The sequence below is a fragment of the Benincasa hispida genome, chromosome 12 (assembly GCF_027475165.1).
Source record: "Benincasa hispida cultivar pf3 chromosome 12, pf3_genome.v1.1, whole genome shotgun sequence".
Taxonomy (NCBI): Eukaryota; Viridiplantae; Streptophyta; class Magnoliopsida; order Cucurbitales; family Cucurbitaceae; genus Benincasa; species Benincasa hispida.
Genome location: NC_143489.1, coordinates 77,590,038 through 77,612,168, shown reverse-complemented (window position 1 = coordinate 77,612,168; position 22,131 = coordinate 77,590,038). Strand labels below are relative to the sequence as shown.

The following is a 22,131-nucleotide window of genomic DNA, read 5'->3' as shown; positions in this document are numbered from 1 at the left end:
ACTCTTTTGAACAAGTTTAATATCAAAGAAGTTGGTGCTTTGGTGGAGAAAGTCATTACTTTGGATGTCAATCAGGGTGTGAAGCTGCTGAGGGCATCTTTGCAATCCAAGACTGTTCTTACAGATGTCTCCCCCTTATTTATCACGATTGGAATTCTCCCATGTTTTTGGACGTATTTTTCCAACTTGATGTTCTCCGAATGCTCCCGTTTCTTCCGATTGGATGCTGAGCCACTATCTGAAGAATAAAAAATTTAAAATAATTTATGATGCATTTCAATTAACAGAATATATTTTAAAATATACTAACCTGAAGTATCACCCACAGAAGATACCATGTTGCCTAGATATAACTCCTGGAATTCTTCATCAGCCTCCCGTTGCCTATTAGGAGTTGACATCGTATCTATACAAACACAAAAAAGAAAAAATAATATTAAATTAATAATAAATACGTGTAAGCTAGAGAAAAAGAGAATTGAGTAGATACATCATTACTCATCATCGTAATCTAATTCAAATTATTCACCAGCACTTGAATTGTTATTGGGAGATAATTGTTCTTCATCATCATCGTTTATGAAGTCATGATTGCCATGTATAGTAATTGGTCTTTCCACAACTGTAGGATCAACGTCAACTCTGCATAAAGTAATCTTCTCAATGGTTTCATCCACTCGGATGCCACCAACAATTTCTAGTAAATCTAGTTGTGTATTTTCAACATCATCCACTTCCGGTACATCCCATATTCATTTATTTTGGACTACTTGAACAACTTTCCAATTGCTACCATGTTTGATGTCATCAATGTAAAAGACTTGTTGTACTTGGATAGCAAAGATGAAAGGCTCATCGGCATACCAAAAGTATGATGTATTGATCGATTTATATCCTAAATCCACATGTGTCCTATTACTTTTGTTGTTATTTGTGTCAAACCATCTACACTTCAACAAGAAAACGCGTCTTCTGATCGCATATTGGAAATCTAATACTTCGTCTACAACACCGTAGAAATTGTTATCCACACTTGTGTTCTCACTGATTTCCCTAGCCACTAGGACTCCACTATTTTGTGTAGCTCGACAATTATCACGCTCTACAGTGTGAAATCGTACCCCATTAACAATGCATCCATTGTAAAAGCGCACCTCAGATGAAGGTCCCATTGCAAGTGAAAAGAAATCATCGGAGATATCTTCTCTCTCGTGCCATTGTAAAACCTGATAATTACTTATACATTAAAAATGAATATGAAAAAGGAATCATCCCTCAACTGTTGCCTACAAAATGTATATCGGGGACCATAGTCTGTTCAAATCACTTACACATATTGTCTTTGCACATAAGTCGCGAAAGAATGTACACAACTCAACAATAACAGTGGATACGTTCTTTCGTAGGTATGCTCGAATACCAATAGAGAGTAGTCTGTGAAGCAATGCATGAAAGTCGTGTGTTTTCAATCCCGATATTTTTCCATCTTTGTCATTGACAATCGTGATATGTTAGATACGAATCCATCAGGGAATTTCACTAATTTCAAATACTTACAAAACGAAATCCGTTCACCATTTGTTAATGTGTATGTTGCTTGTGGTTTTACAAATCTGTTCTCGATCTGTATCAAGTGTAGGTCCTTTCTTATCTTCAAATCTTGTAAGTCTAATCGAGCGTTCGTTGTATCCTTTGTCTTTCCTTTAATATTTAACAATGTGCCCACCAAATTGTCGCATGTGATTTTTCAATATGCATTACATCCAATTTATGTCGTAACAATAGTCTGGACCAATATGGAAGTTGGAAAAAAATACTTTTTTTAGTCTAGTTTAGAATTCGCTTTCTTTTTTTTATCTTGCTTCGATGGATGTTTGCTAAGCACAAAAAAGTTTAGCGTATTTATTTGTTGTAATATTTCTTCTCTATTCATTACGACTGATGGAGGTCTACGTTCAACTTTTTCATCATGTTGTCTACTTCGACGCCAACTATGATTCTCTGAAAGATAACGTCGATGTCCTATAAATGATATTTTTCCTCTTATCCCGAAGGACGAGTTATCTTCTTTGCATGTTGGACATGCTTGATAACCTTTTGTACTCCACCCAGATAAGTCACCGTACGCAGGGAAGTCATTAATCGTCCATAATAAGGTAGCATATAGTTGAAAAAACTCACCAGCAACAGAATCATAAGTTTGCACACCAATTGTCCACAACTCTTTCAACTCTTCAATCAACTGTTGCAAGTAAACATCAATTTCCTTTCCAGGAGATTTTGGACCAGGTATGAGCAAAGACATGAAGAAGTTTGTTTCCTTCATGCATTTCCAAGGGGGCAAATTATACGGAATTATTACCACAGGCCACATACTATAAGAAGTGCTCATATTTCCAAACGGATTGAAGCCATCTGAAGCTAATCCCAAACAACATTTCGAGGATCTAAAGCGAAATGAGGGAATTCACGATCAAAATGTTTCCACCCCTCTGCATCAGCTGGATATCGCAATACATCATCCGTTTTAACTCGCTTATCTTTATGCCATCTCATGTCAGAAGCGCCTTCTTTTGATGCAAACAATCGTTTTAATCTCGGTATCAATGGAAAATGACGCAATACCTTATGTGGTATTTTTTTTCCCTTGCCATCATTAACTTTGTACCAAGACTCACCACAAGCAGGGCATTGTTGCAAATCTGCAAACTCTTTCCAATACAATACACAATCATATTTGCACGCATGAATAGACTCATAACCTAGGCCTAAATCACGCAATTTTCGCTTGGCTTCATAAAAGGAAGTAGGTATAGAGGTGCCAGTTGGAAACGCTGCTTTTAACAATTCCAGCAACATGTCAAACGATTTGTTACTCCAGCCGTTCAGAACTTTGATATGCATCAACTTCACTAAAAAGTTTAAGGACGAAAATTGCGAACACCCAGGGTATAATTCATTACGTGCTTCGGTCATTAAATCCTCGAATAAGTTCGTGTATCTCTTTCTTGACCATTAAAGGACATTTCATTATTCTCAATCCTTCCTTCATTTGCATTTTCATTTTCAATTGGAACTTGTAAATCGTTTATAAGACTCAACATTTCATTTTCTTCGACAGCATTACTCTCTATACTATCTACTTCAACATCCTGTATTGAATGACTTGTATGACTTCTAGATAAGTTTACTGGCTCTCCATGATATACCCATTCACAATATGAGGGAGATATTCCATATGTTAATAGATGTCGTTCCACAATATCTATCTTTTCCCAAATTGAATTCATACAATTCTTGCATGGACATCTTTTTCGTCGGAAATCATTTACACGAAAACTTGCCATATCTAAGAACTGTGATACTCCTTCTCTATACTCCACTGATAACTTATTCCTTAGTTTAATCCATTCTTTATTCATCCTTAAAAATAAATATTTTCTGACCAACTTGTAATCCAAAACAATAACCTGGATTAGAGGACAAAATACAAAGTATTATTAAGCATTGAGTTCCATAATTTTCATTTCTTAAGGCAAAATAAACACATAGGTCCCTAAACCGCTTAAATTGTCTTAACAACTTTCAAATGTTTTATTTCGTACGTCTCCAAGCTTTCAATTTTGTGTCTAATATAGGCCTTTCATCTATTCAACATCTTCTAAAATTTACAAGCCTATTGGACACAAAATTTAAAGTTCAATTTTCTATTAGACACAAAATTTAGTTTTATGTCTAGTAGATTCTTTAAACTTTTTTAAAATATTAAATGCGTTAAGTACAATATTTTAAAAAAGTGAGGAAGAAGAAGGGGTTTGGTTTAAATCATAATTTTGGGGGAGTGATAATCCACCAAATTGTAGAAATTGTAACACATATTATAGTAAATTAAGTAATCCATAACCTTAAGAATTAAAAGGAAAAAAAAACTCAATCCACAATAACATCCACAATCCATAATTTATAATTCACATTAGATTACCAACATGCTAGAAATTAAACATTAGCAACATTAATTACCAACATTAGTAACATGCTAAAAATTAAACATTACCAACATTACCAACATGCTAGAAATTAAAAACAATGGCTTAAATTAAGATATAAAATAAGAGAAAATAAATGAAATGGATGTGTACGAACCTTGATGAAAGCTTGAAAATAAACAACAAATTTGCAAGCAATGAAGGGGGAAGGCAGCGGCGGACGGCAGCGCAAAGGGGGAAGGGCAAGCGGCGGTGCAGACGTGAAGAGGGGCGATGACAGGGGGGAGTGGCGGAGGCATAAAGGGAAGAAGGAAAATGGGTCGGCGGGTGTGAAGGGGGGCGGCGGAGGAAGGAGGTTAGGGTTTTTTGAGAGGAAGAGATAAAAAATTTTGGGGGAGTGAGGAAGAAGAAGGGGTCTGGTTTAAACCAAACCCCTCTCCCGACGCCGCCCGACAGTTAACACCCGGCGTCGGAACTCCCGACGGTCCTTTACTTCATCGGGAGAGACCGTCTCTCTTGATGACCTAATTCCCGACGCATTAAAATGGCGTCGGGAGTTCCTATTTTTCTTGTAGTGAATTGTATTATTCTTATTAATCTTACATCGAGACTTATGTGTATTTGATAATTATTTTTTTATATTTTAATGCATGTTATATAATTTTTATTTTATACATTAGATTATATTTAAACTATAAAATATGAAAAAATGTAAGAAAAAAATACCAGAAACGAGAAAGAATAAATAGTTATCAAACAAGTTTATGTTTTTATTTTGATTATTTGTATAATTTGGTCAATAGTAGTTTAGTTGTTAATATAGAATAATGAGTACTTAATGTTTTTAAGGGCTATAAATAGGTTGTACTGTAAGCTCTTGATCATCCTTTTGAATATTCTCTCGACATGGATGAACTTCATTCTTTAGCCATGTATTTAACCTAATACACTTTCAACTCCTCAGAATAGGAGAGAAGAGATGGAATGGATAATCATTTAAATTATTTTTTCTGATTTAAAAGATCACATAATTATTTAAAAACAATGAAAGAAATTAGGCTAAATTATACAAAAACCCCTAAATTTTATACTTTGTGTCAAGAACACTCTTAAACTTTTAAATTTTTTAAAAAACACTCTTAAATTTCCAAATTGAGTTAAAAAATATACCTACCGTTAGTTTTGGATAAAAACCGTTAGTATTTTGTGTTAAAATTACCCAAAATTTTCAAAAGTTTCAAAAATACCCTTAAACTTTAAAAAAGTTAAAAAATAATCTTCACTGCTATATGAACAGAAATTGTAAATACTGTCTTATTTCTCTATTTTTCATATTTTTCTCCCAATCTCTTCTATAGTAGTCTCTTGCTCCCCTTTTTGTTAATATTTATTTATAAAAAAAAAATAAGTAAATAAATAAAATGACACACTTCAGTTCAAGTATATGGACTATAATAGGAACAAAGAGAATAAAAGAAGCACCAAAGAGATTTTAGGACTTAAATGTTTTAACAAAATTGTACGATAGTAGATGAATGTTTGTTAATAGCCAAATACATTTTTTTTGTTTGACTATTTATCATTTTGATATGTTTTAAGGGGAGCTTTTGACTTTGAAATTTTGTGGGATTTTATGATTTAACTTAAAATTTTTTGTTGTTGAGAAAATTGGTATAGTTAAGAATTGGAAAATTAAGAGAAAAATAAAGTATTTATATGAAAAGAATGAGGATATATATATAATTTGTTTTAAAATTGGGTTTTTTGAACTTCAAACAAATTGATCATTATATTAACGGTATGAACATTCTTAATTTTTTTTTAATTTTAAAGTTATTTTTGTTACGAGGTAATAACAATTTTTGTTCATATACTAACGACGAAGACATTTTTGAACTTTTTAAAGTATTTTTTAAACTTTTGAAAGTTTATGGGCATTTTCGAAACAAAACTTTAACTAACTCCAGTTCCTTCGGAAATGGTAAGATCTTTGGCACAAGAAGGTTTCTATCCAAAACTAATGGCAAGAGCATTTTTGAACTCCTCTTGAAAGTTTAAGGATATTTTTGAAACATTCGAAAGTTTATAGGTATTTTTTATACAAAATATAAAATTCAGGGATATTTTTTTATAATTGAGTTAAAAAGTTACATTAAGAACCCATTTCTAAAAGAATTAAAAAAAAAAGATGGTTTAAAAATTCATGGACCAAAAATGTTACATTGTGAAAACTCATGGATCTAACCTAGCACATCTATTCTTCAAGATAGGGACTAAAAAGTAATTTTCTCATATTTTGAGTAATTTTCTAATATATATACACTTAATATTTAGAAAAATTATGTTAAATGACAAATAGGGGTAGAAACTAGGAAGTAGTTGGTTTTCGTTGAGTGGATTTCTTCTTTCTCCTCCATTTCATCTTGTGCTCCAGTGAAAAACGAACACACCAAAATCCTCACACCTCAGAAAAGGCGGCGATTTCCAAGCTCCTCCTCGTTTCCTCCGCCCCTTTCTCCTTTCTCTTCCCCTTTTTATATATCTTCTCTTCTTTTTCCCTTTCATTTTCCCATCTATCTTTTCTCCTTTTTGCCATTTCCCCTTCTTCTTCTTCTTCTCCTCCTCCTCCTCCTCCTCCTCCTCCTCCTCCTCCTCCCACAATGTCCTTCTCTTCATCACTCAAAATCCTCCAACCCCTTCCTCTCAACTCCACCAGATCCAGTGAAAAACCCCTTTTCTTTGATCCCTTTAGATCCTCCTCCAAGTTTCTTGGATCTCGATTCCGCATCCCTTCTCTCTCTAAATCCAATACTCGCTCTCGATCTTCCCCTGCCGTTGCCATTTCCGATGTTGTCAAGGAGAAGAAGCTCAAACCCAGTTCCAATTTGGTACTGTTTCTTCCATTTCTAGATTCTGAATTTGTTGCTTTGATTGTTTTTGTTATTGGGTTTTTAATGAATGTCCCGGAAATCATGGGGGAATTGGGTAGTGTAGCATGAAATTTCACTTTGTATGCCCGCATGGAATCATCTAGCTTTAACGATTTTGCTTTTGTTGGTTTTTGATTTGTTGATTTTGGTCTCCCTGTTGTTTTCGTTTGGAAATTTAGATGGTTTGAGATTTTACCATTATGAAATTGGAGGTTATTGTTTGTTCTTTTGCCCAACTAAGAATTAGCTTCGTTGAATTATTGAATTCGTGCAAAATTTTACTCTACTGGAAGCTTCTGTATGCATTGCTTTGCTACATGAACCATTTTGGTTTAAAAGTTCTTCCCCTTTTTTGGTTCCCTTTATTGTCTCCACACAGCTGATTACAAAAGAAGAAGGTTTGGTACTCTATGAGGACATGGTATTAGGCAGAGAGTTTGAGGATATGTGTGCACAGATGTATTACAGAGGCAAAATGTTTGGTTTTGTTCACCTTTACAATGGCCAAGAAGCTGTTTCAACCGGGTTCATCAAGCTTCTTACAAAGAGGGATACTGTAGTGAGCACTTATCGTGATCACGTTCATGCTCTCAGCAAGGGAGTTCCATCCCGTGAGGTCATGAGTGAGCTTTTTGGAAAGACCACTGGTTGCTGCCGTGGTCAAGGTGGCTCGATGCATATGTTCTCGAAAGAACATAATCTGATAGGTGGCTTCGCCTTCATTGGGGAAGGCATACCAGTGGCCACTGGTGCTGCATTTACATCTAAATACAAGAGAGAGGTTTTAAAAGAGGCAGACTGTGAAGACGTCACTCTGGCGTTTTTCGGGGATGGAACTTGCAACAATGGCCAGTTCTTTGAGTGTTTGAACATGGCTGCTTTGTGGAAATTGCCAATTGTATTTGTCGTGGAGAATAATCTTTGGGCAATTGGAATGTCACATTTGAGGGCTACTTCAGATCCTGAGATTTGGAAGAAGGGTCCTGCATTTGGAATGCCTGGCGTTCATGTTGATGGTATGGATGTTTTGAAGGTGAGGGAGGTTGCAAAAGAGGCAATTGGAAGAGCTAGGAGAGGAGAAGGACCAACTCTCGTGGAATGTGAAACCTATAGGTTTAGAGGACACTCACTGGCTGATCCAGATGAACTCCGTGACCCTGGTTAGTGCTCTTAAATTTATACCTACATTTGGTTGTCATTTCTAAATATGCATTTGCTTGGCCTTGTTGACATTTATTATTACGGCTAGCTAAAGATCCTTAATTCATTTCTCATAAATCATGATAGCTAATCTCTTAATCCGTACTCCATCATAGCATTTAAGGCTAAATCATTCAGGGTTGTAATGAGCTGCACCGCTATAAATTCACTCATTAGTTAACTTGAAAAAATTTCTCATTTGTTCATCATTTTTTACTGAACAAAGAGGGAAATAGGTTTTGTAGTTGATTTTGCCAGTGTTTAATCCAGAGTACACTGTCTGAGGCCAGATTGCATTGTTCATCTTCAAATGTCAGTCTACTGAATACAATTAATGGACTCATCTTGCAATGGTTACTATATAGATTCTAAGTGAACCAAACATCGTGGAAGTGGAAGTGTGGAAGTGACAGCTGATTCTTTCTTTTCTTCAAGTGGACATTGTAAAAGGAAGAAACCAGCCAAGCATGAAGGACATAACTACATTATTTGACTTTTACATGATTGCTCACAAGGAAAAACACTTGGAGCTCATGTGATATATATTTAGCAAATTAACATAATAATATGTAGATTTTTAATGTTCATCAGTTAAATGAGGTGTCTTTAGAGTTCATGGAGAAATTTGATTAGATGATAGAACTCAATGTCCCCATCAGGTTCTTCATTGTACTTTGCTTACTTACAGACTCAAATGTAGTAGTTTCTTATCAAAAAGCATAATAACTCTGGAAAGTACAAAGGATTAAGCATTCCTGATTTAACCGTGGCAGATGAGAAGGCCCGTTATGCTGCTAGAGATCCCATTGTAGCTTTGAAGAAGTACTTGCTGGAGAATAATCTAGCCAGTGAACAAGAGCTAAAGGGAATAAAAGATAAGATAGTTGAGGTGGTTGAGGATGCAGTTAGTTTTGCAGATGAAAGTCCCCTTCCAGCCAGAAGCCAGTTATTAGAGAATGTTTTTGCTGATCCTAAAGGCTTTGGAATTGGGCCTGATGGAAAGTACAGATGTGAGGATCCCAAGTTCACAGAAGGCACTGCACATGTCTAAACTTCACAAAGTTCGTTATCTATCAAAGTCTTTATTTATTTTAATTGGTTTTCTTCACTGTTTTCTGTTGGGTTATTTCTGATTATTTGTAATTGAAGGTTAAATTAGCTTTTTCTGAAGGAACCAGGAATTTCTTTCCTTTCTTCAGGTCGTCCTTTAGTTTTTCCCAATTTTGATTTAGTGTATGATACAAAACGCTCCTCTACTAATCTAGTTATGTGGCAGAAGGAAAGCATTGTAATGCTTTACATATTACGTTTTAATATTTATGATCGATGAACAGTTTAAAGCCTATTTTATTCTTGAACTTTTATACTCTATATTTCGTATTCTATTTTTATTCTATTTTGGTCTCTACTCAGAGTGTAAAAAGTTGGTCTCCTTTTTTTATCAAAGTGAGCTTAGTTTAGTGTATTGACATGCACTTTGATCTAACCTCCATCCTGTTGTAGCTATACCAAAAAAATTCTTTGCTGCTCAACTCCAACTTCTTAGACCAAACATGATAGTTGAAACATATCTATAATAATGATTGGATTTGGCTTCGAGGGAGATTTCTGGCCTTCGACAAATTTCTTGTTCGGCAAACAGAGTTGCTCAATCTCATGATGGCAATAGAACTAGGTTTGTCTAATTTGAGAGCCTTTCATTTTTTAGATAAGATTTGAGAGCCTTTCAGCCCTTCCTCCTAGTTATAAGCCAAAAAATAATATATATTATAAAAATATTATTAATTATTTAATATAGGGTCTTTTTAGATATAAAAAAAATATTTAAAAGTAACACTTTATAGCAAAAGTTTTAAAAATACAAATCATTTTGGAACGGTTTATAAATATTTTTTAGATTTTTCTATTTATAAGAATTTCTTATTAATATGACTCCAAATGCATTTTGAAACGCTAACACATATCTATTACGTGCGACTTTAGATTTGTTTCCAATAAATATTTAATTATCAAACCAAATTAATAATTATTTAGGTCGGTTTGCACCTACTTCAACAAAATTTGTTTGATAAAAAAAAAAATCAAGTTTGTTATCAACTTAAGAAGCACAGGCACGGATACGATACGGCGATACGTTAATTTCTAAAACACTAAGATATGGATATGTTGAAGATACGTATTATATATATATCTATATATATATATATATATAATGTCTAATTAATTGCTATAATACATATTTTAAGTTAGATTATAATAGATTCAAGAAGAGAGTGAAAACTTGAAAAAAAAATCCAATAACGTCTAGTGATTGTTGAGTGATTAGAGTAGACGATAGGAAAGAAGTAAAAGATGAAAATTGAATAATGAAGTTGAGGATGAAGGAGGTGTGAATCATGATTTAAATAGTGAAAGAGAAGGGAAGAATGAAGATTTGATTACGTTTCGGGTTTTTTTTTTTAATTTTTTATGTTTTATCATTTTTAATTTATTTTATTTTGAATTGCTCAATTTAAGTGGACTTTTATGTTTGGAAGTAATTTTAAAATGGTTGAAATTACTTTTGTCATTTTCAAAATCACCGTGAAACATGTTTAATTCTTCAAAACTAATTTTGATGATATGAAAATTGCATTTAAAAGTGTAAAATTTAAAATTAAATTAATTTTGAGTAATTAAAATTGTGTTTTCGAATGATTTTAAAAATGAAAAAAGTGATTTTTGATGATTTTAAAATCACTCCTAAATATGCATTAAAATAAAATGGGTTGTAGGTTGGACTTTTTAAATGGTTGGGCTTAAATTTGAAACAAAAAATTGGCCCACGTATCCCCTTCATGTATCTTGAAGCAGATACGCGTATCTGAAAATTAAAAATAAAAATAAAAAAAAATCAAATACTTCAAATCACGTATCAGACACATATCTGCCACGTATTTGGACGTATCCGTATCGTATCCTTATTTGATACCGATTCTTTGCACAATTAGAAGTATCTGTGTTTCCTAGTTACCAACCATACCCACAAAATTTTCAAATGACCCAAATATTGGGCAAAAAATATTAAATGACCTAGTTTAATTACCAAAATATACTCGCGCACATGCAGAAAAATATCTCGCTCTCGGTCACTCACGGTCTCACTCTCGTTGATGATCCATTTGAAACATCCATGGAACAATGAGTCATCTTCTTCCCTTCTTGCTCGTCTCACTCACGTTGGTTTCGCTCTCACCAGTTTCGCTCTTCCTTTCCTTACTCACAAAATCACTCTTCTCTCTTTCACTCTCGCTCTTGTTCACTGGAGTTAGTCACGTCAGAGCTACTCGTGTGAACTCATCCTGCCAGAGAAAAAGAAGAAGATGCGCAGAGAAAAAGAAGTCGGAGAAGAAGAAGATGCAACGGAAGATAAAAGAGAGGGAGAAAGAAAGAGGAAAAAGAAAAAAAAACAAAAGAAAAAACTCAACAACATGGGAAGAAAAGAAAAAGGGAAAAAAATCAAGAAAACAAGGCAATATTGTAACTTCACGTGATCATGACATCAGTAAAAGGTCATTTTACATTTTTCTTTCAAATTTGTGTCATTTGGCTTTTTTCTTTAAAATTTGGGTCATTTGGCATTTTTTTCTCCAAAATCTGGGTCATTTATCATTTTTTACCTTTAAAATAGGGTTTTTAAGTAGTTTTTTTCCAAAATTTTGTGGTAAAATTTAGACTTTCAACTTATGCAATTGTAAAAAATTGGATATATAAAGGTCTCTTTGGTTGGTAATCTGAATTTTGTTTTATGTTTTCAGATTCAACATACATGTGTTCAATAATCAACTCGAATTCTGATTTTGAAAACTGATTCTATATTCATTGTTTCCTGATTTTGAATGTTAAAAGTTAAAATGTAGAATTATATTAAATAAAGACAAAAATATTTTAGAAATACAAGATGTCATGTTATAAACTCGATTCATTTTTAAAAAATTAAAATATATATTACGTAATATATTATAAATTATATAATATTACAAAATAATAATTATACAATCTTTTTAACACAAGATATGTTCATCAATAAACTAATAATAGTTTATTATCAACTAGTATTTAGTAGGTAACTACGATTTGTTTTTTATTAGCATCAAAAGCATTTAAAAAAATTATTTAAATTAGAATTCAATTTCTGAATCTGCTATCAAACATGTATATGAAAAATAAAATACAACTCTATTTTTAGTAAATTCCTTATTTTCAGATTCCCAATCAAATAGGCCATAAACTTTCCATGTAAAAATTAAGAAAGGTAAAATTTGGGTATTTTTCTCTCTCTCACATCTAATTTATAATCCCTTTCTCACCCTAGTCTTTCTATTAGTGGATTACATGAACAAAGTTGCTATGTTTAGTTTTTAAGTTGAGCATATTCTAGAAAAGGAACCATGCATGTAAGTGTTGGCATTCAAGATTTCAAGACCTTTCAAGAACAATTATTCTGCTCCTTTTAAACATCTGTTTCCAATGATTAAACTGCATGCATCATCATCATCAATCATCATCATCATCATCTTCGAGTCTTCATCATCATCATCATATTCGATCAATTTTATCTATTAAAAATTTATTGGTGCAATAGCAAAGGTTATAGTTGAAAGTAGTTTGTAAAAGGATACAAATTACCCAAAATTTTATTTTCCAAGTTGAAGGACTAACACATTCAAACAAGATATCCAATGTACTTTTACTTTTTTTTTTTTTTTTGGGCATATTCAACCTAAGAGTATGGTAGGAGCTATTTCTTTTCTCCCTTCTTATATAAAAAGTCAGAAATAAACCTTGATAAAAAAAGTAGTCTATACTTCCAAAAAGAAAAGTATTACCTATTTATTTAGTTTAATTCCACACTTCAATGGAATCATTTTAGCACATTCAACCAAGTTATCAATTTTTCTGCAATTTTATATCTGAGAATCTATTATTTATTTAGATAAAATGAGAAAGTGTTTGGACCAAAAGCTGCCTTCATAGTTCTTTTCACAAGAAAAATGTAGTGTTAAACGTCCAAAGTATATCTGCTTACTGCGCTTTCAGTATTTAAAATTCAGGTAACAAAATGTTTGGAGAAACCAACAAAACAAAAACAAGCAAAGATAAAACCAAGAGAGCTATTTCTTAACAGGAAATAGCCAAAGAATATAAGGTAATATTGTGAATATAGAAAATAGGTTCACAATTTAAGTGCAGCAATCGCTTCAGGTTTAAAATCAACTCTAAGACCCAACACACGCCTGACCTCTGCTGGAGTAAGTCTCCATGTCATAGGTCCTGAGTTCTCACCCCAAAAGTCTAGAATCTCTGAAACCTTCTCTAAGTTGAGAATTGTAGCCATTTGAGTGAGACGAGCAAACTTATCTCGAACAGTTCTTTGAGTCATGCTTGAAAAGTAGCTTACCAAAGCCCTTGCATCTCTGTCGAGTTGAAGCCCTCCAAGCTGACTAAACCTTTTCTGCACCATAATCACTTCAAGCCTCTTGACGATAAAGTCGATCACCAAATGCACGAACGAGTCGTAATTGTTGGCAGTCATTAGAGGCTGAAGCCATGCCGCATTTGTCTCCACTGCATGGAGAAGTCTTTGGACCCATGGGTCATTCACTTCGTTATCAGCATACTCGGCCTCGGACAATTCGTAGCTAATTGTTGCAACAGTATCCAAAACTGGGCGAATCCGTGGTGTTACAGTTCCAACTAATTGTTCCAGGCCAGCATTCAAAGCTTGCTTGAAAGTGTTGCTCATGTCACCCAATTCAGATAAACAAGATTTCACTTTTTCCCTGTCTGCAGGCGCAGGAAATACCTGGCAAAAATGGTTCCAAACAATTTGTGATACATACAATGGAAAATAACACTGTAAAATCAGAACAAATTATTACCCCGAGCTACTTATAAAGTTTCAACTGTAGATTTTAGACATTTCTATGGCTGAAAGAAGCTCTCAATTTATGCATTGTATAGAATTGCCGAATTATGAGGGTCTAGAATAAGCAAAGAGACTAAAATATTAGCGAGGACCAAACTCAAGCACTACAATTTCATTCCATCTTCTGAAGGTAAAAAACGATATGAATCCCCTGAGCTCTATATCCTCCCCAAAACATTCCATCTCCTACAGTCCTATCTCACTGTTATTAATTGATGTAAGCACTTGAAGAGGTCTGAACCCTTCTCCCAGAATTCTCTACACCAAAATTCTCAAGACTAATATAAAATCCCCTTAGCTCCCTATCCTCCCCAAAATTCCATGCACTCCTGTAACAGAATACTAACTTGCTTGTTGATGTTACTACAAAATTCGGCCTCACATTAGGGATGTCTGGACTATGGCAAGGTAATTCCTCCCTTTAGGTGTCAGTGATCAAAGAGTTATGTACTCATCTTTTGTCGATAAGCTAAATAATTTGAAACCATTTTTTTAAAAAAAGAAACAATTTCATTGATGAATGAAATAAAAATGTCTTATCGGGCTCTCAATACCAAAAGGTGAGATACAATAAAGCTCGTCCAATGGAAAACAAAGAACAAAATCTATAAATTTTTTTAGTATCCATGTGTATCTGGGCCAGCTTACACGCATCTTGACTAATCTCGCGGGACAACCAACCTGACCCTACAACATTTGGGTGTCAAGAAAACTCTTAATGGTTTCTTTTCTTTTTTGGCTTTTGTCATAGCTAATTTTGTTTTGGCTCCCTTCTGTGACGAGTTGTTCTTTGGTATTGCCTTATATTTTTAAATTTGTTCTATGAGAGTATGATTTTTCAATAAAGAACCAAAAAAAGGAGGAAAAGAAAGAAAGAAAGAAAAAGCCTCCCACGTATAGGCACAAAATGGTTCCTCTGTAGGAACAAAATAACCAAGGGTGATTTCATTAGTGACCTAAAAACATATAATTGAAAACAAGAGATTTAATGAAAAATGAAGTTTTATTTCATGCCTGAAATGTTTTTTGAGGTGTTTGGCAGCAGATTTAGAAACTAAATCCCAATTTAAAGAACAATTCAAAATGGGTTTGATAATATACTTATAACTACATTATCAAACATATTTTGAATAATTTAGTTGGACTGGAAATCTGCTGTGATGGCACATCCACTGCTTTTTGGAAAGATGTATGGATTGGAAACAGCCCCTTAAGCCAGAGATTTCCTAGAGTTTTTAATATTGCCGAATCAAAAGAAGCATCGATTGCTGAGGTATAGAATGCTGGGAATGAATTTTGGGCTTTGAACTTCAGAAGAAACCTCAAAGATGAGGAAATTGACGAATGGGCCTCTTTCTCTCAGCTCATTCCTAGTCTTGGGTTGAGCGATCGGGCAAACTCTTGGGTTGGAAGCTAGAAACTAATGGCTTTTTCTCCATCAAATCACTTTATTCCCACCTCATTACATCCAACCAATCAGTTTCTAAGGACCTATACATTACACTTTCGAGCCTACCTCGCTTTAAAAGAATAAAATTTTTCCTTTGGAGGTCTCACATTCTTGCTCTGTCATTGGAGCTCTTCTACATATTTAGTTCAAGGTTTGGTGTGGTTCCTATTATTGACAGCAGTTTTGTAGGCTCTTCAGTATTCTTTTCCAAGTTATCTATTTCAAGACAACCCATAATTTTAGGCTTAGGGATGCAGCAAATCAGATTCAGCGCATTACACTTGGTAGTTGAACTACTTTTAAATAAGAATGGAGGATATATTTGATCCAAATAGTGAAACTAAAACAGATCATCAGTTGTGGAAACTGCATCTTAACAAACTTTTATAGTCACATGGTATCAGACGTATGATGATGAACTACGCAATTTCAAAAGCAATACCCATTTGCCAAGGGTATAAATTCACACAGCAGATTACGAAGTTAACAAAATGGGTTTGCAATCTCAACTGACCTTTTAAACACTAAACAAAGAAGCCATAAAACGTGAAAAATGAAAAATGAAAGTGCAAGAACAACAACAGTAGTTATCTTTGAAGTAAACGTCAGGGTGAAGTATGATACCTCCGCACATTGCTCCTCAATCTCATGTTTGAGTTTCAAAACATATTCACTACTCACGTCCATGTTATTCAAGGCTGTTGCAATCTCTGTCCCCGTCTTTTGTACACCAACACCACCTAAAAATAGTTTTGCACCTAAATTTGGTTCTCGCATTTTCTGTTGTAATGCCTCTTGGTACTCATTGCTCAGTAGACTACTGGCACCACTCAGAACTGCAATCAATGAGCTGATATTCGAAGTGGAAATCGCACGTCTTAAGCAACTCTGTAGAACATAGAACACATCGTCCACCATAGAAGTTGTAAGACTATCAGGCACCTGCTCATCTATCTTGATAGCTTTCCTTACATTTTCAACCATGAAAAATCCCTCCAGAATCACATAGAACCCTGTGATATCTTGAACTGCTTTGCTAAAACTTCCACTTCTGAAAGCCTTTGTAGCTCGAGGAACCAACTCTGGATCTATAGAACTCAATCCCTTGATTTTGGAGACCATGAATTCAGTGTAATCCTCACCCAACTGCATCAGCATCAATAATTCTTCCAAGTATAACTCGACTTCCCTAGGGTCCGGTCCTTCTGTTCCACCAACAGCTAGCAAATTCTTGTTTTGAGCATTGATTTCAGACGACAACTGAGCCAATTTCCTATATTCCATATACTTCTTCAAGATTAAAGATCCACGCGAATCACACTCCTCCTGAAGTTCACATATTGCGTATACAATCCCATCCTCACCACAGAGACTCCTTAAGATCTCATCATTTTCTTCTATAGCCAAAACAATATCCTTGAACAAATTTGTCAAGGCCCCAACAAAATTAATTTGGTTTTGATTGCTTCCCACATTATGATTTTGGTATTGCTGCTCCATCAGCTCTACCAAATTCTCAAATTCAAGCCTAGACCTCATTCCAATCACCTTCTTCAAGTACCCAACATAAACCTGCAACCCTTCCTCCTCCAAACCTAACGGAGAATAAAGCCGTATGAATCGCAAGATCATGGAATGATCTCGCTGATCCACAGCCGCCGAGAGCCTCTTCCTGACAATTCCCTCCAACTGTTTCTTCGATTCCAACAATTGTTCCCTCTGATCCGACCCGGAATCCTTGTACTTATCATCGATTTGGAGAAACGTCTGCACATACTTGGCCGCAGATTCGTAATCCTCGGAATCGAGCGCTTTCTTAACGCCTTCAATACAATTCCCTCTCTCGACAATGGCGTCGATGCGAAGCAAGGTGGAATTGACCCGCGACTGAGCCAGATCAAGATCGCGGACCTTGGCGCTAACCTGGTCGGCGAGGTCGCAGGTGGATGTGACATTGGAGAGCATGTAGTCAGCATCGGCTTCAACAATGCCGATGACTTCAGCGGAGCGTTGAAGCTGGACGAGCTGCTTGTCGAGGTCGGAGCGTTGAGAGAGAAGATTGTCAAGATTGAGGTCTAGAGCGCGCTGGTAGGCAATGCACTCGTGAAGGAGACGGGTCATGGCTCCGACGTCAGTAAGGGTTCGAATGTGTTCAAGTGCCTCCGTTGAGCCGAATTTGATGGAGTCCTGATGATCGAGGTGACGGTCATCTTCAACGGCGGTGATGGAGCCGGTGGGAGTGGAAGCCATATCCTGGAGATCTGGCTTTGCAGGTGGAAAGCCTTCTTCTACTGAGGAGCTCAAGCTTTCGTGACTATTCTACTTCCATTCAAAAATCAACTTTCTTCACACTAGGAGCTTGATATATGAAAATGAGAAAATGGCAGGGATGGGGAAAATTTCACAAAATGACTCGAAACCCAAAAACTTTTATATCAATAAAAAGTTTTTTCCATGAATTTCAAAATTATCCCCAGTTTTTAAAAAGCCTTCAGACGGTTTAGTGAATGTGCCTCTACAAATACTTTAAGCGAGCATTTAGATATTACTAAACGATCGGATAGAGATTATTAAGTGATCGTATAGAGAATACTAAACAGTCGTTTAGCTAAATGTTACACGATTGTTTAGATATCTATTATGCGATCGTTTGACTAACTGTTACGTGTTCGTTTAGTTTTTGTTATATAATCATTGAGATATCTATTATGCGATCGTTTAGATATCTGTTATGCGATCGTATAGTTTTTGTTAAACGATCGTTTAGGTTTTGTTATGTGATCGTATAGAGAATACTAAGTGATCGTTTAGTTAACTGTTACGTGATTGTTTAGATATTCATTATGCGATTGTTTGGCTAACTATTACGCGAATATTTAGTTTTTGTCATATGATCGTTGAGTATTCTATCATGCGATCGTATAAATTTTTTTACACGATCGTTTATGTTTTTGTTATGCAATCGTTTATAGAATACCAAACGATCGTTTAGCTAACTGTTACATATACCCATGAGTGGAAGCGGATCTTTTCGATTTCATTGTGACAGAATTACCACACATACATTCTAATATACATATATGCATTGTAACACTAACTACTGGCATGCTTGAAAAAATAAAATACAAAAGATCGAAAGAAACGTACCAATTGAAGACTTTCTTCAATCAAACTTAGTCCAGTGGAAGCGAACTCTTCTACGCTCTTTATCGTCCAGTAAACAGTCGCCTAACAACACCACGGTCGTCTACACAATCGGCAGCGCGCGAACCAACAGCAACCGGGGACGACACCACCACTCGAAGCCCTCGATATTCTCGGAATGAGAATCCAAAGGGTGGACTTTGATGGAATTGGTAGAGGGAAGGAGGAAAAGACGATCGTGTAGTACGAACAAGCAAGTGGGAGATAGTAGAAAACTATCGTATAGTCGAGTGCTTGTCGTCTAGGAAAAGGTACACGATCGTGTAGCTTTAGCTAAGCGATCGTCTATCAAATGGTAAGTGATCGTTTAGGTTTGTTCGGCGCGATAAGCAATCGTATAGAAAACGTAAGCGATCATTTAGAAATCGCAGGTGATCATTTAGTGCGCGGGTGTGCGATCGTTTAGGAAAACGGGCACTATCGTATAGGCTCTTAATGCTATGTGATCGTATGCTTTCACACCATGAGCGATTTTTCTGCGTGTCTTACAAAATGAATACAATTTTCTTTTTATTCTTCAGTTACAAGAACTGAATTCGAACTTCCCACTTTCGCACGATTCCAGAGAAATACTCGGCCAATTATCTCATAACCGCCTAATTAATTAATTAATTAATATAATCATATTATATTCTTAACCTATGGTTTGATATCATATATCTACTATAGTATTTTCTCCTCAACTTGATATAAATCATATTTATATCCAATTTTCTCCAAAATAATGTAGCTTATACATTTAGTCAATCATATCATATATAATTAACCAGTACAATTATATTATATATAATCGAACTTCCTCTTGTTAATTTGAACATTTCAAACTAACCCAAAACCTGATTCTCAACTTTATCCATGCTACCAAAGGGACCTTATGAACCTATGGCTCGAAGCTTTAACGGTACGTGAATAGTTGACTAAACTCTTTAGCCATGAGATCCACCATTCGTTAACTACCAGGCATTCCATTAAAGACCAACAGCTGAAATCTTCTCATCACAGATATATTTCCATGTCCATCGGATATAATCAATCATGAGTACGATAACCCTTCATAAATGCTCGTAAGTACAGTTGGATTCAAATTACCATTTTACCCTTGTAGTTACATCTCACTTCTTAAGTACCACTGATCCCTCTAATGAACAATACAACACAGTCCAACTATGTGTGAACACCTCTCGGGCTAAGAGAAGGTGTGTGGCGCCACATCGTTCAAGCCCTGGAACCAGCCCTTAAGGGAGCTATCTATCTACTTACCCTTGCTTCGGGGAAGGAGTGAATTTCATCTTGTGTAGTTGAGTTCCTAGCTTCCAAATCAGACGAATTCCTAAAGTGGTAGGTTTGAGTCGGCGACCTGGCCACTCGCACTCATGCAAATAAAAGGACCACCCTTAATGGCAGGAGTTCCCAACTCACTCAGGATTGAGGTCATGTTACCTATGGTTATCCTAGTGAAGTGAAGTCTCTGTCATGATCGGTGTTATATAACGAGATGTTAACAATTCGTGGTCAGGTCTTATACAAGCTCTTTGTATAGGACACTCTCGTTCGCATGTCTCTTACACAAATGATCAGGATCAGACCATCTGTGACAAGTCACAACACTTGTAACTATTTCACAAAGCGGGCCGCATCCGTAGCGTTACCAGGATAAGGTTTTCCTCCTATATCGATATACTACAGACCATTTTGGTTATCTCTTAAGACATGATCCACTTGTATGCCATCACATATATGCTTAAGTTACAGATAGATAACTAAGGATTTTAGGTTTATTGGTTTGTGGTAAAGCAAATAAAACATTCAACTGAGCAAAATCGAGAAGTGAAATAAAATATCATATATTATATCACAAGCGTTCATACAAATTGTTTACAAACTACAAGACATAAGACTTTAGGGCATCAACCCCAACAGTAGCAATGGTCAACGAGTAACTATCGTATAGTTAACTCTAAGCGATCGTTTAGATTCTCAACGGTTATCGCTTAGTTAAAACTCTTTTTACTTGATAGCCTATTTCTGTGAGAATTTTTCAAATAGAACAACTTCTAAATTTGGAAAATAATTTTCCTTTTATCTCACGATTACCATAGAACTTCCAATAACCTTTCACTCAATCGGTTATTAGAGAAAAAGAAATAATTATCATATAATTAATATATTATAAATAAATATGATAACCAACTTATCATATTATATTTATAACCTATAATTTTAATATTTCATCATATGAAATATATAAACCATAGCTCTTTTTCTATTTTATGGTACTTATATAAATCATATTTATATTAAATCCTTCAATTAATGTATCTAATACATCACACCAATTATATCATATATAATTGAATTTCCTCTTGTTAATTTGAACACTTCAAACTAATCCAAAATCTGATTCTCAACTTGAACCCATTGAGCTACCAAGAGGACCTCATGGACTTGTAGCTTGAAGCTCCAACAATACGTGAATAACTGACTAAACTCTTTAGTCATGAGATCCACCATCCGTTAACTGTCGAGCACTCTACCAAAGATCGATAATTTCACTATTCTTATCACAGATATATTTCTATGTCCATATAACCAATCAACGGTGACCCTTAACAAATCACTCATAAGTACAGCTGGGCCAATTTACGGTTTTGCCCCTGTAGTTACATCTAACTCTTTAAGTACCACTGATTTCTCTAATGAACAATAAGTCATAGTCCTACTATGACTGAATCTCCTCTTCCAAAGAGAGAGTGTGGAAACTATGTTTAAGACTCAGAATCAACCCTTAAGGGAACAATTTATCTACTTACCCCTGCTTTGGGAAAGAAGTGAATTTCATCTTGTGTAACTGAGTTCCCAACTCCCCAATCAGACGAATCCCAAAAAAGGTATACTTGTTGAGTTGGCAATCTGACCATTCTCACCCATACTAATCAAAGGACCGCCCTCATAGGCATGAGTTCCTAAAACACTCAAGATTAAGGTCATGTCACCTATGATCATTTTAGTGAAATGTAAGTCTCAATTATCAACGACGTTATATAAAGAGACTAATCATCTCGTGGTCTGGTCTTATATAAACTCTTTGTATAGGACACCCCTGCTCGCATGTCTCCACATGTATAGTCAGGATCAGACCATTTGTAGTACTTTACAATATTTGTAAATATCTACAAAGTGAGTCGTATCCGTAGTATACCAGGATAAGGTATCCCTCATTTATCCTTATACTACAGACCATTTAGGTTATTACTTAAGGCATGATCCACTTGTATGTCTCACATACATGCTTAAGTTTACATGAAATAAGCACGGATCTTAGTTTATTGGATATGAGTAAATGCAAATAAAATAACATTTATTTTATTAAAAAATAATGTGTACAAAAAATTT

General features: G+C 35.1%; 2 protein-coding genes and 1 pseudogene across 2 annotated transcripts; 1 reads left to right on the top strand and 2 right to left on the bottom strand.

Moving 5' to 3' along the window:
* Positions 1 to 305: 305 nt before the first annotated feature.
* Positions 306 to 6,582, bottom strand: LOC150032215 (uncharacterized; annotated as a pseudogene).
* Positions 6,328 to 9,461, top strand: LOC120067765 (pyruvate dehydrogenase E1 component subunit alpha-3, chloroplastic). The gene is made up of 3 exons (XM_039019341.2): positions 6,328 to 6,874; positions 7,296 to 8,076; positions 8,890 to 9,461. The coding sequence occupies exons 1-3, from the start codon at positions 6,647 to 6,649 to the stop codon at positions 9,165 to 9,167; spliced, it is 1,287 nt and encodes a 428-aa protein (XP_038875269.2). The 5' UTR covers positions 6,328 to 6,646; the 3' UTR covers positions 9,168 to 9,461.
* Positions 9,462 to 13,152: 3,691 nt separating this feature from the next.
* LOC150032214 (conserved oligomeric Golgi complex subunit 4-like) lies at positions 13,153 to 17,939 on the bottom strand. Its single transcript, XM_090308713.1, has 2 exons — positions 16,159 to 17,939; positions 13,153 to 13,961 (listed from the first exon to the last, which is right to left on the bottom strand). The coding sequence occupies exons 1-2, from the start codon at positions 17,782 to 17,784 to the stop codon at positions 13,332 to 13,334; spliced, it is 2,256 nt and encodes a 751-aa protein (XP_090164839.1). The 5' UTR covers positions 17,785 to 17,939; the 3' UTR covers positions 13,153 to 13,331.
* Between the last annotated feature and the right edge of the window lie 4,192 nt (positions 17,940 to 22,131).

What these genes read in the sequence shown, in the direction of transcription:
- LOC120067765 (XM_039019341.2), top strand. Translation starts at nt 6,647, where the DNA reads ATGTCCTTCTCTTCATCACTCAAAATCCTCCAACCCCTTCCTCTCAAC. An exon ending in TCAAACCCAGTTCCAATTTG is followed by an intron (nt 6,875 to 7,295) that starts GTACTGTTTCTT and finishes GTCTCCACACAG; the next exon opens with CTGATTACAAAAGAAGAAGG. An exon ending in AGATGAACTCCGTGACCCTG is followed by an intron (nt 8,077 to 8,889) that starts GTTAGTGCTCTT and finishes TAACCGTGGCAG; the next exon opens with ATGAGAAGGCCCGTTATGCT.
- LOC150032214 (XM_090308713.1), bottom strand. Translation starts at nt 17,784, where the DNA reads ATGGCTTCCACTCCCACCGGCTCCATCACCGCCGTTGAAGATGACCGT. An exon ending in TTGAGGAGCAATGTGCGGAG is followed by an intron (nt 13,962 to 16,158) that starts GTATCATACTTC and finishes CATTTTTGCCAG; the next exon opens with GTATTTCCTGCGCCTGCAGA.